The sequence below is a fragment of the Atta cephalotes genome (assembly GCF_000143395.1).
Source record: "Atta cephalotes unplaced genomic scaffold scaffold00074, whole genome shotgun sequence".
In the NCBI taxonomy this organism is placed as follows: domain Eukaryota; kingdom Metazoa; phylum Arthropoda; class Insecta; order Hymenoptera; family Formicidae; genus Atta; species Atta cephalotes.
In genome coordinates this window covers 574,088-589,433 of record NW_012130138.1, presented here as the reverse complement: position 1 = coordinate 589,433, position 15,346 = coordinate 574,088, and the positions used below count along the sequence as shown (strand labels likewise).

Genomic DNA, 15,346 nt, shown 5'->3' with positions numbered 1-15,346 from the left:
TAGGCTTCAAAAGCGACATAATTAAAAAAGTTAAGCTTTTCCAGAAAATGAAAAAGTATTTTTTAAATGACAGAAAGTTATTGACTAATAAAATAATATCAGCAAAGAAATATTCTTAATATCAACTATCATTTTCGTTATTTTATTTTACAACCTTTAAAAATCATTCTCTTGATAAGTTTACCTTTTTTTAAAAACCTTTTTTTAATTGCACGATTTTGTCGATTTTTTTTTACGAATAAGTTAAGTTACTTAACTCATTCATGGTAATAACTCATAAATTACATGTTTGACTTATGTCATTTTTAAACAAGCGATATGTATGTATATATGTGATGTGCACACATGCGCGCGCACACCCATATTCATATTCAGACAGCATAGAATATTTATGATAAATATTTATTAATATTCATTTTTTGAAATGTTATATAGATATTTCATACATATTTTATATAAAGCTTTATTCGAAATATTATTAAAATATAGACTAAACATTTTATGTTTATAATATTTATGTTTATTATTATATAATATTTATGATAAATATATTATAAATAAATATTTTTAATAAGTATTTTTTATTTGGATTATGATGTCTCATTAAGTATTTTCGTAGCACTTATTATAACATTTACAATAAATATTTCATAATATTTATAATAAATGTTTATGATCTGTATAATCTAAGATCATAAAAATATTTACAAAATATTTAAAATAAATCTTATAAATATTTATACATATTTTGTGAATATTTTATAAATATTGTGTGCTGTCTGGTATACATGCATGCACAATTATAAATCTTGTTATGAATTCCAGATCCATAATTTATTTTGAGCGAATATGCACTGCAATATTTGAGAAGACTTATTTATTTCATGCTCGATATTTTTTCTTATTCGTAAATAATAACAATATATTAAACAATTAAATATGATTTAAGCGTAATCACTTTAAACAAGATGTTCCATCAATTCGCTTTTCTAATGTTTCATATTTTTTCGATAAATGATAAGACATCAATAACGAGACTACATCACATTATCTAATTGCTGAAGGAATGTTACTAACGTGTTCAAATCTGCTATTGCATTATAGCTAATTGAGTCAATACGGAATACTTAGAAGCTGCAGAGAGTAATGTAATTTTATATATCATTCCTATATAATTAAGATTTAGATTACGATGTTATATAAGCAATTTCCACGATAAAGTCTAGATAAGATTCCACATTCCATTTATTCAATCCATATTCGTTATGACAGACGGTGGGATACTCTTCTTTCTCCGAGCTTTCTGCCATAAGAAAGTTAACGAATTGTGAAGTAAATGAGTTTTTTCGAACAGTAAAGTCGGACAGATGATTTTGTATGATCGTAGATTCTCGGTTCAAGGAACTCGGTTCACTTGCAATAGCTTCTATCGAATTCTTGGGCAGTGACTCGCGACGTTCGCGGAAGTCTATGACGAAAAGAGAAGTATCGTGGTTTCTCACCGTGAAAGATTTGTCCTTCAGTATTTATTGTAGGTATACAGAAAACCTAGGTTACCTGTTCTCCAGTTAAATACCTGTCCTCCTTGAGGACAGAAGCAGTTGATGCAATGACACGCGCTGCAAAATTATTATTCCGATATTAACCTATCATACAGTACTTGTAGATCATTGTAGCAATATTGCAGTAACATTGTAATTTATGTTCTAATATTGCAGTAACATTTACATTTTAGCAATATCGCAATATAATATAACAGAAGCTCGAAGATTTATTTTTTCATATTTCCTTTTTATTTATATGTTTGTACCGAAAATAATCTTGAGATTGCATAATTTTGTTAATTACACAAGTTGAGCTATAAACGTAAATATGCACTTTTGTAAGAATATGTCAAATACTTGTTGTGAAGAAAAATATTTTTTTTCAATAATTAAAATTCTACAGTAATATTTCTTCTAAGTGATATAAGTGATACAAGGAAGCATTTTCGATTCTTCTATAAAATTTGTTAAAAGCTAAAAAATGCAGTACTGTAAAATTAAATAATCTATTGTCAAAGTTAAGCAAGCGTCTTATGTAAGATATTTCCGTGAAATTTCATGTCTTTAAGAGCTGTAGATTTCGCAATGCAACTTTTCACATTCGGTGATTACTTATTTTTTTCATCGTACAATCCATCATACTTCACGCCAATAGCATATAATGACCATAAGAGAAGATATAATATCGATAGAATAAATTAACCTGATCTTTATCGCCAAAATGGATTGGCGCGCGTCCAAAACATGAATCAGGTCATCGCTGTAACTGAATAATGTGTTACACGAGGAATTTTTCTTATTACAATGGCGCAAATAATTGCATCTATATAATTTTCTAACGTATAATTTTATGTAATCTAATCGAATATGAAATTAAATATTGCATGCTGCGCTACAATATTTAATATTGATTATAGAAAGCATAAGAAGCTTTTTCATCTTATGTCGTAACAAATCAATATCTTTCTATTTAAAATAATATATTTTATTATTATTCAGATTATTATTCAGATGATTGCTCCAGCTTTATATATTGTTAGTATTAATTGAAAATGATTATGTATAAAAGTTTTTTTATTATTCGCTATCTAATGCAAAAAGAATTAATTGACATAAAAATTTATCTGAATTAATATTTTCTTCTAATAATTATACTTTTTACTTTTTTCTATACTCTCTTTCTCTCCTTTCTCTCTTTCTCTTTCCCCTTTTCTCCTCTCATCCCTTTCTTTTCCTTTATTCATACTATAGCTATTTTCCGCTAGTTTTTAAAAATGTTTTGCCCTTGATACAAGAACATCGGAGAATTAATTAGCATAGTTTTATGAAATTGATGTTAGTAGCATAAAATATGAAGACAAAAAGAAGAACATGACTGTTTCGTACTATTTCAACGTGTAATCGCTATGTATCATTATATTCGATTGTAATTGTAGCGTTGAAAAATAGGAATGCTTGATCGAGATGTTACTTCTAATTTACATCTAATTTAAGAGATATCTGCAACAATTTGATATTTTACATTAAAATTTTTTAAATCAAAAATTCTTCACTTATTTTCAATTCTTATATTACCTTTTCCGTAATTATGTTTAGGATGCTTTCAGAAATTTTTTTCTAACTGTATTGGATTACATTTTCTTAATTAATCATATTATAAAAATAGAGATAAATACAAAATATTAAAAAATTTATGTACAAATTATATAAAGCGCCTTGTATCAACATATCTAGCTAAATCTATTAATTGCAAATTAAAATTGTATGCAAATGTATTCGATTTATTTGCAAATATAAACGTAGATATATCTGATAAGTATCATTTTTTTTTTAGCGAATGTCAAAGATTATTGAGCAGAATATTGGACGATATGGGTGAGGCATCAGCAAGAGCTCAAGGACTCAACAAGCCAATTACTAGTGCCCTTAAACTTCGAGACACAGATCACATGGTTTATTTGCTAGTAGATAATGAAGGGAACAAGTAAGTTTTCCTCTTCATTTAGATTTACTTGAAATATAATATTTGTTAATAAATAATTATTTACTCTTGAAATTTGTACTATTGTTTGTGTTATAGACAACATTGTATTCAAATTTCTATATTTCTACAATACATAATTGATCTAACTAATAAATTCTTAAAAAAAAGTCTTCTCAAATTTTTAAAAAGATTTCTGACGATTAATATTCAAAATCATACAAAAATATAATGGTTTTTATTATTGACACTTCTTGTAGCCACTTTCGATAAATTGAAATAGCTTAAATCCGCGAATTTTAAAGAGATATGGAATGATGCTAAAATAATATTAAAATGGACATTTTTTAGCTGAAAATATTGGCAAGTAGATACTGTTCGCAAACGCTCAAATGGACAATAGCTAGGTCGGCTAAGATACAAATAAAGTGAAAAGATAGACATGACGAATTATATTAGTATAACGATATACTAATATAATCGTTATACTAATATAATTTGTTTATGTATTGTTTATGTACAGTTTTGTATTTTGCGCATTTATGAACAGAATATTATTTTGCAATTGTATGGAAGTTTTCTCAATTTAACATTTGTTTATCTTATCTAAGATTATTCCTGTAGATCTAAAAGTATTAAGAATCTTTTATATTTACACTATTATCGTTACTCTCTAAATTCTTTGGCGTGGAATCTTATTCTTAAAAGTAAAACTTGTGCCAGTTTTGAAAAAGAATGGCTCAATTTTCATTCTTTAAGAGTGAGAGTTTATTCTTTAGAGATTGATTCTAAAAGTTTTTGAAAATATTCCAGACTTGAGATTATACTGTTTATATGTACACTATGTTTGTAGTATATGAAATGCAAAATTTTATTCCAAGATATAAAAATAGAATACGCTCCTGAGTTGTTGACATGCAATATACACACAGCCGGGCACTCGCGAGCATTCGTGGGCGAACGTGCCCAATTTCAGCATTTTGTCGACTTCTGCTGGAGTATATAAGATATGCATCAGACCATACGCAGATATTACGCATTACTTGACAATTATTACGATATACGTAACGATGCGACATGACATAGTATTTTTCAAAGTCGTTTCGTAGGAAACTGTAATTCATTCGCATAATAAAATCTCTTGATTTTGCAGTGGATTCGGTAGTGTGGTGGGATTACTGAAAACGGGATCGAAAAATTTGTTCCTGTTTGATGAAATGGGTGAGCATTATCAGCTGCAGGCGAGATGTATCTTGGATTTCTATGTGCACGAGTCGCGACAACGTATGGGTTTGGGCAATATTCTCTATCAGCACATGTTATCTGTAAGTTCAGCGCTCATTTTCAAATCTTAAATTATATTTAATCTTACCTTCGATAAAGAATTAAGGTTACCTTCGATAAAGAATCACCTATGGACAGGTTTAAAATAACATATAATTAATTAACTCTGATCAATAAGTACTATAATAATCGCAACTAATAAAATAAAATAGATTAATAAAAAGAAATTAAAATTAGTAAAATATACATTTGTAATTTTGTCCTTAAGATTATCTAGAGAACAAAAAATTCCTCTGATACAAGTCTGAATGATATTTCACGAAAATAAGTGTTAATGAATAACTAAATGCAGAAAAAGTAATTCAAAATTTAATTATTGTAAGAGATTATTATTTATTTCTTACCTTTATATTGTCATGTTGTAATTAATTGTTTTATTACGCAAAATTATACAATAAAATATTGTTATTATTATCGTTTCTAAGATGTTTATCGAAGGTAGCCGATTTAATTGTATATAGTATTCTCTTTCGATAATTGTATGTTAATGAAATTATGAGAAACGAATTATTCTCACGTGAAGAGAGAGTTTCCGCTATACAATACTCGAACTTCCCCGCTCGAAGACAAATCTTTGATGCGCCAGTAGAAGGCATAATTACTTCCTGCACGGTAGATACTTAAATCGTTAAGATTGTGCGAAACAGAAGTTTAACCGTTACAATCGTAGCTACATAGAGAAAAATGAATAATATTTATGTAACAGACCGGTAACATTTATTTGGCTAATAAATGGTATTAATTAATATTAATAATAATAACGATAATATAATTGTAATCTTTTACAAACGTAGTAAAATTATTTTAAACTTTTATAAATAATTAATATTATGATTTTACTACATTTGTTAAAGATTTCAATACATTTAAATAGAAATTGATAAAAAATAAATATAACATTTGTGTGTACTACTAAATGTATTGCAAAATATTTTTTAATAATTTTTTTATTAAGTTTTGTAGCAAAAAATATAGATTTAAGTAATATAATTTGGAAATTTATATTATTTAAAAAAATGCATGACAAATGCATTTACGCGAATTAATAAGCGAATTAATAACAGCAGTAACTCGCAAAAATTAATATAAATAATTGTTTTTAAAACAAAGTTTATAACAAGAAATAATTTTTAAAGTAAAAAAAAGTATAGTATATACACGTATAATATAAAGATGAGAAAAATGAAGAATTCTGCAAACTGTTTTTCGTTCCGCTCGAAGACTCAAAACCCTGAAATCGGTGTCATGTGAGGACAAGTGCAGAGAACTGTAACGAAAGAAGACGAACATTCTTTATTTTTGTGCTCAATTTGTCTAGAATACCATATTTCTTTATACATAAGATTCGTATAATAAGTAGATATAAATTTAATAACTTACTATAAATGATATATTTTTCGGTTGTTATGTAAGACCAACTTTTGTCTCCATTGTTAAGAATTTATGAAAACCTGGAAAAAAATATTTTATATATAATTATATAAAATTATATATAAATAGATATAATTATGTATAATTATATATAAAATATGTCCATTTACATATAATTATATAAAATTATATATATAATTATATATAAAATATTTTTTCCCAAGAATAATTCATATTTTTTAAATATTTTTTATTTTTTTAATCTAAATTTTTTTAATCTAATAAAAAAATTTAAGAAAATTTTATATCTTTATTGCATGAAGAACCTTAAAAAAATCATCAAGATTTTACAAGGGCGTTTATTGAAATATTAATTTTGTATGTAGTACCTATATATGTATATTAATATATATTTTATGATATCTAAACAAGATTTAAAATCAAATTAATAATTTCATTGTTTTTACTTGTAAGTCGAAATAATTAGTTACTATAATGAAAATTAAGATGAAACGCGCACAGTCACAAAGTGAGTGTATGTATCATTATACTCAACCGTGCTTATAACATTTATTAGGATGTCACTATAAATAACGTGAATTGATTGACAACTGCACGGAATAAAATTTCAAACTCGACTAAACTCGTATCTACAGTATTTATGTTTATATCTCTTCACTTACCTCTTATATTATGACTCATTCGAAAGTACGACGTCATAATTATTTGCGTATCCAATGTTACATAGCATCAATGTGTGAGATACATGCGACAGATAATATTTCTTTTGATCATAATAGAAATTTATTCTAGTTTCTCCGTCAAAGTATTTAATAATATACCTATTGATAAAATTTTTTGCGATTATATAGCGCAATGTCTTATACGTATTAAAAACGATAATTTCATTGCATACATATTAAAGACGATAATTTTATTGCACAAATAAGAAAATGTGCTAATTAGAAACGCGATGTTTTTATCAACTTCGATACTAAACCTTTATGAAACGTTCACTCATAAGTTCGCTGTAAACGGTTGTTTAGAACTTTCGTATTTCTCGCGTGATTGCAATTTTATAATGCACGAACTCTTTCGTGGTCGCCGCGATTTTCTCGCGAAAAAATCGAGATATTGTGAAAAACGTGATTGATCTTAAAAATAAATGCGTGACGAAAGGTCATTATATTATATCGCATATATAAGGAAGAAAGCGGGTGTTACGCTCGAAAGTAACTCGCAAGGTGACTGAACTCATCCAGCCCGTTTGTTTCGGCACGGTTCGTCGGTTTATATTTATAGTGGTATACTGATAGGTATTTTTTCTTACTATCATGCTTCTTTTATGTGAAATAATTAATATTAGAAACTTGATTTTTCGCATCAAACATGAATCGCATCCGGCGACGCAATAGCCTGACTTATGAAAGTTAATTACATTTATGCTACTACATTCTTTCATGATCGTGTATACATACATTCAGTATCAATTAATCGAAACTTGAACGTTTTAAGGTCTCGCAAAATACTATTGCTACATAATTATGCTAATAATAAATTAAGAGAAATATACACTATTTTAAAAAATGGCTATAACCTTTATTTTATGTAACTGTAAAAAAATCAATTTTTTTGAACATTGATTTTATAATTATTTGTTCCTTCAGACAATATAAATTTTATTTCAAATATTTTCCATGATAATGCATGATAATGCATTTATAGAATATTCGACGTGAGTAATTAAAATGATGTGTATAATCAAATCAAGTTTAATTTGTCTTTCTTTTTGCTTAGAAATAGATAATTAATTAATATCTTATTCTTTTATGACATATAATTTATTTTAAATTATAAAATGCGAATATTTATTTTGAGACTATTTATTTTATCCTTTTTCTATTCGCTTATTTATATTTTTATTTTAATATCTTTGTTTTTATTCTACTTTCAATAAAAAAGTATTTTGATTTATAGGAGGAAAACATTAGGCCAGTGAAATTGGCAATTGATCGACCATCGGAGAAGTTCTTAGCTTTTCTACGCAAATACTACGGACTCTCGAAGATTATTCCACAGAACAATAAATTTGTCGTCTTTGAAGGATTCTTTGATGATGGTACGTAATTAATACTTTGGTATGAATTTTCTCAATGCACGCAGTGTGGCACATTAATGTTAGCAAATAAATGATTTTCTTGAATATCTCAAATATTTACTAAGGATTATTTTAATAAAATGTTTCTCTGAAACAAAGTAAATTTATTTAGAAATAGTAAATTTTTTTTCTGACTCTTACAGTGGTCCGTTTTTTTTTGCGGGAAAGTATAATTATTCAAAGAATTTTTAAAATTTAAAATTTAAAAATGTTGGATATATGTAAAAGTTACAAGTAGATTTCAAGGGTTGAGTTCAAGAAAACTTTTGTTTCCGTTTATAGAGAGTCGAGACGTAAGGAGCAATAGATACAGTTTACCTCCAAGAGTGAACTTGGACGATGGTACATCGGGCAATAATGACAGTAATGGAAGGAACGGTGCTAGGTAGGTGCGTCAAATCGAATTACGATTTATGAGGCGACAGATGCGAATCGTAAATAGTTTACAGTTATATGGAAGAAAATGATATATTGCTTTTCAGTCTCAACGGAGTACCATACGTGGCATCCGTTTCGCGCAGTTCATTCGGTAGATACGCTGCGGCGCGGCCGCCCTGCTCCATGGCAAATGTGAGTACGACGTAGAGAAGTAGCCGAGAAAAACTTTTAAGTCATGTTTTAATTTATCAGTTCTGATATTATACTAATAATTACATAATATATATTAAATTGTAATGTATTAGAAAAGAAAAGAAAAGAAAGAGATGGAGAAAATGGAGAGCAAAAATTGTGTGCACAATTGCAATATAATTAAAATCATCGCATTTTGATTTTTGCAAAGCTTAAACTTTTATCTCTAAATATAGAATATATAATAAAGGCATTATTTTTTAATTATATAAAAAAATAATCTAAAATTTTTAATTATTGCTAAAAATATGTATAGCTCTACGCAGAAAATATTTTTATTTCTAATTGCTATTGAATGAAATCAAGCATAAAAATTTTTTATCACGAAACATATTTGCGATATTTACACAGACATTTTCTTCTTTATTCAAATCTAACATTATTGCATACTTGAAAACATTAATCATGCAATTTCTCTTAGGCTTTCCACATTTCTCTTAACTTTATAACACACAAAGCGTAGGGCATGACTAATCATTACATATTGACGCTTTCTTTTAGATAATCCATAACACAGCGATGCTTGGTCAATCAGCCGAGCATACTGGGTGAGTAAAATTCACGGAATGGTTATTGAAGTTATACAATCTGAGCCTGCTTGTCTTATAATTTTCTTTAATATTTAATTGAAGGCTATTATGTATAATAATATTACACATGAAAGAGATTATGTGCAATATCTTTTGGTTGTGATATTTTGAAAGACTTTCTCTCATAGTTATGCATTTTGAAAATTTAATTTTTAAAAAACTCTAAAATTTTTAATCGTAAAGAACAATAAAATAATACTCAGCAAATGTAACGCATTTTAAATTAGCAGAACTGTGAGAGAAAATTTCTGAAATTTCTTATATGTTATTATTTTTTTACGCATTGTTGCACTGTAAACAAACTTTTTCCTTTTTAACAATCATCATCAAAGCTTGAAAAATCTTACTAAGAGTATATGTGCTCAATATAACTAAAATATTTGAAATAATTCAAGATGCTTCAAATAATTGGTTGTAACAATCGTCATATGTCAATAATTATTGAATTTTGCTAAATTAATTAGATTATAAACATAATAGAAATAAATTGCGAATTTCTCGATCTCAGCTGTGATCTATTAGAAAAAGAAAATACCCATTGAATTTAAGATTGCATTCGATTTCAGCGCTTACGCTCTATTTTTCTTCTGTAACTGTAAGTGATGAGTGATAAAGATTGTGTTCCTTTATTCACGAGTACTAAAAATTTACAATTTATGTTACTATAGATTTTCAGTACTCGCAGTGAATAACGGAATGATTATAGATAGAATGAAGCGGGTGAGCGTTGAAATCGTATGTAATCTAGAGCTCTGAATATTAATCTTTTGAAAACCGGCGCTTTCTAACAACGCATAACTTATAGAAAATCTTACTCTTTAAAGGTTTTTGGGATCGCTAAATCGATTCTGATCTAAGATTAAAAAATTCAAAATAATGGATTTAGTATGGCAAATTTAAAAAAATATCTGATTGTATACTGCAAAACAGTTTTAAAGGATTCTTGAGATCGATAAATCTAATTTTGGAGATCGATTGTGTCTTGAAATGAAATAAAAATTACAAAAGTGAGCAAATTCATTAGATATTGACCAATGAAATGAAATAATAATATTAATAAATTATAAATATTTATTATAGATGATAATAATAATAATAATAAATTGTAAATAATTAATATTCTAGTGATTTTATTTATTTTTGTAATTTTCAACTTTATTCTAAGATATAATCGATTTCCTTGCCTCAGAATTTAGAATCCAAATAGTGGATTCAATATGGCGAATCAAAATTTTAAAAATCTGATTATCACATAAAACTTCGTTTTAGTTAAGAATTTTTTATTTCAGATTTGTAACATTAAATTTTCAGTTTCGCTTTATTTAAAGCTCATTATTAGAGATATCAAAATTTGCATTAAGAAATGTTTTATATGAATATCATATAGATCTCTGAATTAATTTTTGCATAAAATTGAACGAAATTGTATTGTCAAAATACATCTTATTTATACTTTTATAGAGCCCTATTAGGAACTCTATTTAGAAAATCGTTCCACTAGAATATGAAAAGATCTCATTGTATTGCGCCTTTTATAGATATACATAGAAGTTACCAATATTAATTATAAATACAGTTGAGTTTGATTATTATACACATATATATATATATATATATATTGAAAAAATAAAGAATGTTATTTAAATTTTTTCATTTTATTTACAAGGTTTGTAATTGAAGAAATGAAAAAAATTTTAAGAAGACCATAGTAGATCATAATAGATCAGTTGTGTGTGTGTGTGTATACACACACACACACACACACACACACACACACACACACACACACACACACAAAATTAAGTATAACTACATACTTAATGTATATGTCAGTAATATGATCTTTCATCCTATGAAAAATTAGTACAAAAATTATTTCTATCAGTAAAACAGAAGACGCCAACATCCTGTCAAAAATGTTTGTTTACACGCACGCATGCACGCACGCATTCCAGCTTAATTTATGAGCTATAATTTACGAGCATAAGAATATGTACATTATATATATTTATTTGATGCGCTGTATGTATTAAAATTAAATTGTAGTTTATAAGTTTGTATGTTTGTAACTATTAGTAATTTTATATATATATGAGTTAATAAAGTTTTATTTGCTAATTTGCACACAATCACATTTACATTCCTTTTAATTAAAAAGATGTAAAATTAGGAATTTGAATATCTTTCAACTTTTGTACACGTAAAAGAATTTTTTTTAACTTTATTGAATATTTTATTTATGATCTATCTAGAACATCAGTGTTTTAAGATGCAATCCTAAATGTATAAAAGTATTTTAAGAAATAAAACTTGCAATCGCAACTTTTTAATATTTATTTATTTAATATTTATATATTATAAATATCAAAATAAATAATCGATTTACATATCATGAAAAAATAAATTCTATCGATGCAAAAATAATCGTAATGATTGTCAACTATGTACTTTTTTACATTAATTATATGATTGTAAAACTTGATATTTATTCGAATAAGAAAAATAAAAATCTATTTCGTCGCGCTGTTCTGTTCACGCAATTAATTTTTTTCAATGTAAACAATGTTTTATAATGTTCTTACATGGTATTATATTTCAATATTATAATTATGTTTGCATAAAAAATTGTGTGGTTTTTTTAAATGTTTTACATTCATCAGCATGAGCGAAGCATGTTTTATATTAATTATTAACTGCGCATACAATTGTATGTGTGAAATGAAGTTTGTATATATTGTATATAAGAGATCCTTGGTGAGAATACGCTCGTGACCGATTACGCATACTTGAGACTGATAAGACAGAAAAAACTATGTGACGTGAGTGTATATTGCTGTCGATTGCATATTGCTTGCTTGCCTGTCACCTATCACGACTTGATAGGCAAGTTAATTTTTCAGCAATAGCAACAATGGCAATGTATCACCGCCTCCACCGTTGAAACTGGAGCGGCCGCGTTCCTTGAGCCTCTACTCTGAAGAGGAGCAGAAGCAACGTAGTCTCGAGATGAACACCGTTCCGACGCCTGTTGTGCCGGATAATCAAACCAAGTCGTTCGTCCCTGTTCTGTTGGAAGCTGAAAAAACGGAAAAAAATGTGAAACCGTCACCGTCGTGCAGTCAGGAAGTGACTACTGGCACTAATCAACACGGCCACTTGGATCTTAAGTTTTATCATTCCCCTTTATGGTGAAATAATTTGGCTGATACACAGTTTTCTTCGTTTTTTTTTTTAATTTAGAAGCAATTCAACTATGCAAAGTTAATGCTAAATTTGATTTTCCTTCCTTTTCTTTGTATACGTGAATAGGATTATAAATCTAAGAGCAAAAAATAAATAGTCGCTAACTCACAGTTGAAGCATTGAGATAAATAATTTTTAATTTATAACTTTTTTCTATTTTCTTTTTGTATATTAATATAGCAGAACTGTTTCTCTAATTTTTTTATTAATTATAAGATTGTAGCGGCATATCATAAATATGGAATCTGACGCAAAAGTAAGCAATATCATAATGTCCACATTAAAAAATCGTTAAATATTTAATTTTGCTTTATTGCTGCTTTTTTTTAAATAAATTAAAATAATATCATAGGATAAACAGGTAATAAATATAAAATTTCCGTAAGAACTAAACAAGTCCAGAGGTTTTTAATTTGTTTAAAAATGTCCTCCAAATATTAATCAAAGTTTAACATTTTGTATTATACTTACTATATATCTAGAGAAAAATTTATTTCTACAATTATTTAATATCATTCATACAATGAAAATGAGAAGTTGTTTCTTCAAAATGTAATTTTCTGGACTTGTTTAGTTTTTGTGAAAAATTCTTTAAATATATTATGTATACATGAAAAAAAGAAAAAAAAGAATACTATACATTCTTGGCAGCATAAGCATAAGAATAAAGACGTACTCGCAGTTTGTACTCAAGTCAATCTATTTATAAAAATTTCTTCATGGATACATTTCGACGAACGGCGTTGTTGCAACCTTCTTTATATTTGTACCATACTCCATGTTTTGTTAAAATATTTTTCACCAGAGAATATTTTTCTTGTGATTTTGGGGATATACGATTCATTATTTTATTCTGTTTTTGACCATTTTTATTTCCACTCGTAATGATATTTCCAAAAAAGTCTTTGTATACCTGAAAAATTGTTAAATATAAAGAGATTGACAATAAAAAGAAAAACACATAAAACTACTATTACTATTTCTAAATTACTATTTCTTTTAATGATGTCGCATCCTTTGTGGACTGTTTCGTATTATTTACAACATTGGAAGATATATTCTGAACTGAGTTTTCTACAATTTTTGGATTTCCTGGTTTTGCCATGTTAACTTCATCAAGTCCTGTTAAGATACTTGCACGCTTTAAACGTTCGACCTCCAACTCTTGTGTGATTATCTGTTGTACTGCGTATGCAAGACTTCGATGCGCATTGCAATTAAGAAAAACACCAATTTCCAAAATATTACTAAAAAAAAAAAGATGTTCCATTCTAAATAGGATGTCAAACATCATTATTAATGAATAACTATTATTATAACATACGGGTCCAAATTATAGATGTATCCTCTTTGAAAATTTTTTTCTTGCACGAACGATAAACCAAATTCAAGCATTACATTTATTATTCTGGCGAGATCAGATTTCTCTTTTGACGAATATAAATGGGAAGGAACTGTTCGCAATTTGGGCGTTAGAATGTCCGGCAAAAAACCAGCGATATCTGTAGTTAAAGTAAAAACATCATATCCACATACTCTTCGTATTGCTGTTAAAATACCTGTGTTCTTCGCCGACTTTTGAATTATCTAAAAAATGACAAAGATAATGAAACATTTAAAAAATTTGTCAAAGAATTATTGTACAATATTTATTGTACCAAAAATGAATGACAATATTTATATAAAATTTATATAAATTTATATAAATGAATTACAATATTTATATAAAAATACATATGTATATTATATATACAATGATTCTTACATGTTAATACTTCAACGTATGAATTTAGATGATCATTTGATCACTTGATCATTTTGTAATTGTACCTTCATTCTTTTATGCACAGAATGAATCGGTTGTAAAAAAACATTGTTTAAAAAAATGTAATTACACATTGCAAATTGCATAATTTTTTAAAAAAGTAAGTTTTATTGTTTTCTCTTTTTTTTTAATTAATTTATTTCATTATTTTATAAATAAAAGTATTAAGGTACAGTTGCCAAAAAATAAATAGTTTACAAGATTTATTGTATATTTCATGTCAAAATTGGACAAAATAAAGTACAGAGGAACTTTATTATAGAAAAAAAATTATATAACTTTCATAAAAAATTGATTTTGGAACATATTTTTTTAACATTAACGTCTGTGTATGTATGTAAAATACTTACTTCGTTAGTAACGGTGGGATATGATAATTTCATTTTCTGTGTTCGTGCAAGATACAAGTGCCATGCAATAAATCCATAATTTGTGTAGGGCATAAGTGACCAAATCTGCTTGTGTAAAACGAGCGATATTATTAAATCATAAAATTGAAACCATTCCAGAGACATAGATACATTATTAAGTTTCCTATCACAGATTTCAGGATAATTATGAAATATTCCTTGTATCAACTTATCCGTTTCGCCTAAATAAATAAATAAATAAATATTTAAAAACATTTATATATATATATATATATATATATATATATAT

General features: G+C 26.9%; 2 protein-coding genes across 2 annotated transcripts in view; one reads left to right on the top strand and one right to left on the bottom strand.

Moving 5' to 3' along the window:
* The window catches only part of LOC105624179 (alpha-tubulin N-acetyltransferase-like), a 13,200-nt gene extending 390 nt beyond the window's left edge, over nt 1-12,810 (top strand). Inside the window, exons 2-8 of the mRNA XM_012205539.1 lie at nt 3,379-3,528; nt 4,679-4,850; nt 8,218-8,359; nt 8,681-8,783; nt 8,881-8,968; nt 9,530-9,576; nt 12,519-12,810. Coding sequence (XP_012060929.1) covers nt 3,379-3,528; nt 4,679-4,850; nt 8,218-8,359; nt 8,681-8,783; nt 8,881-8,968; nt 9,530-9,576; nt 12,519-12,810 — 994 coding nt within the window. The remainder of the gene's footprint in view (nt 1-3,378; nt 3,529-4,678; nt 4,851-8,217; nt 8,360-8,680; nt 8,784-8,880; nt 8,969-9,529; nt 9,577-12,518) is intronic.
* Nucleotides 12,811-13,564: 754 nt separating this feature from the next.
* LOC105624174 (chromosome transmission fidelity protein 18 homolog) overlaps nt 13,565-15,346 on the bottom strand; it is a 6,289-nt gene continuing 4,507 nt past the window's right edge. Inside the window, exons 8-11 of the mRNA XM_012205534.1 lie at nt 15,037-15,278; nt 14,186-14,448; nt 13,853-14,108; nt 13,565-13,774 (exon numbers count right to left, since the gene is read on the bottom strand). Coding sequence (XP_012060924.1) covers nt 13,565-13,774; nt 13,853-14,108; nt 14,186-14,448; nt 15,037-15,278 — 971 coding nt within the window. The remainder of the gene's footprint in view (nt 13,775-13,852; nt 14,109-14,185; nt 14,449-15,036; nt 15,279-15,346) is intronic.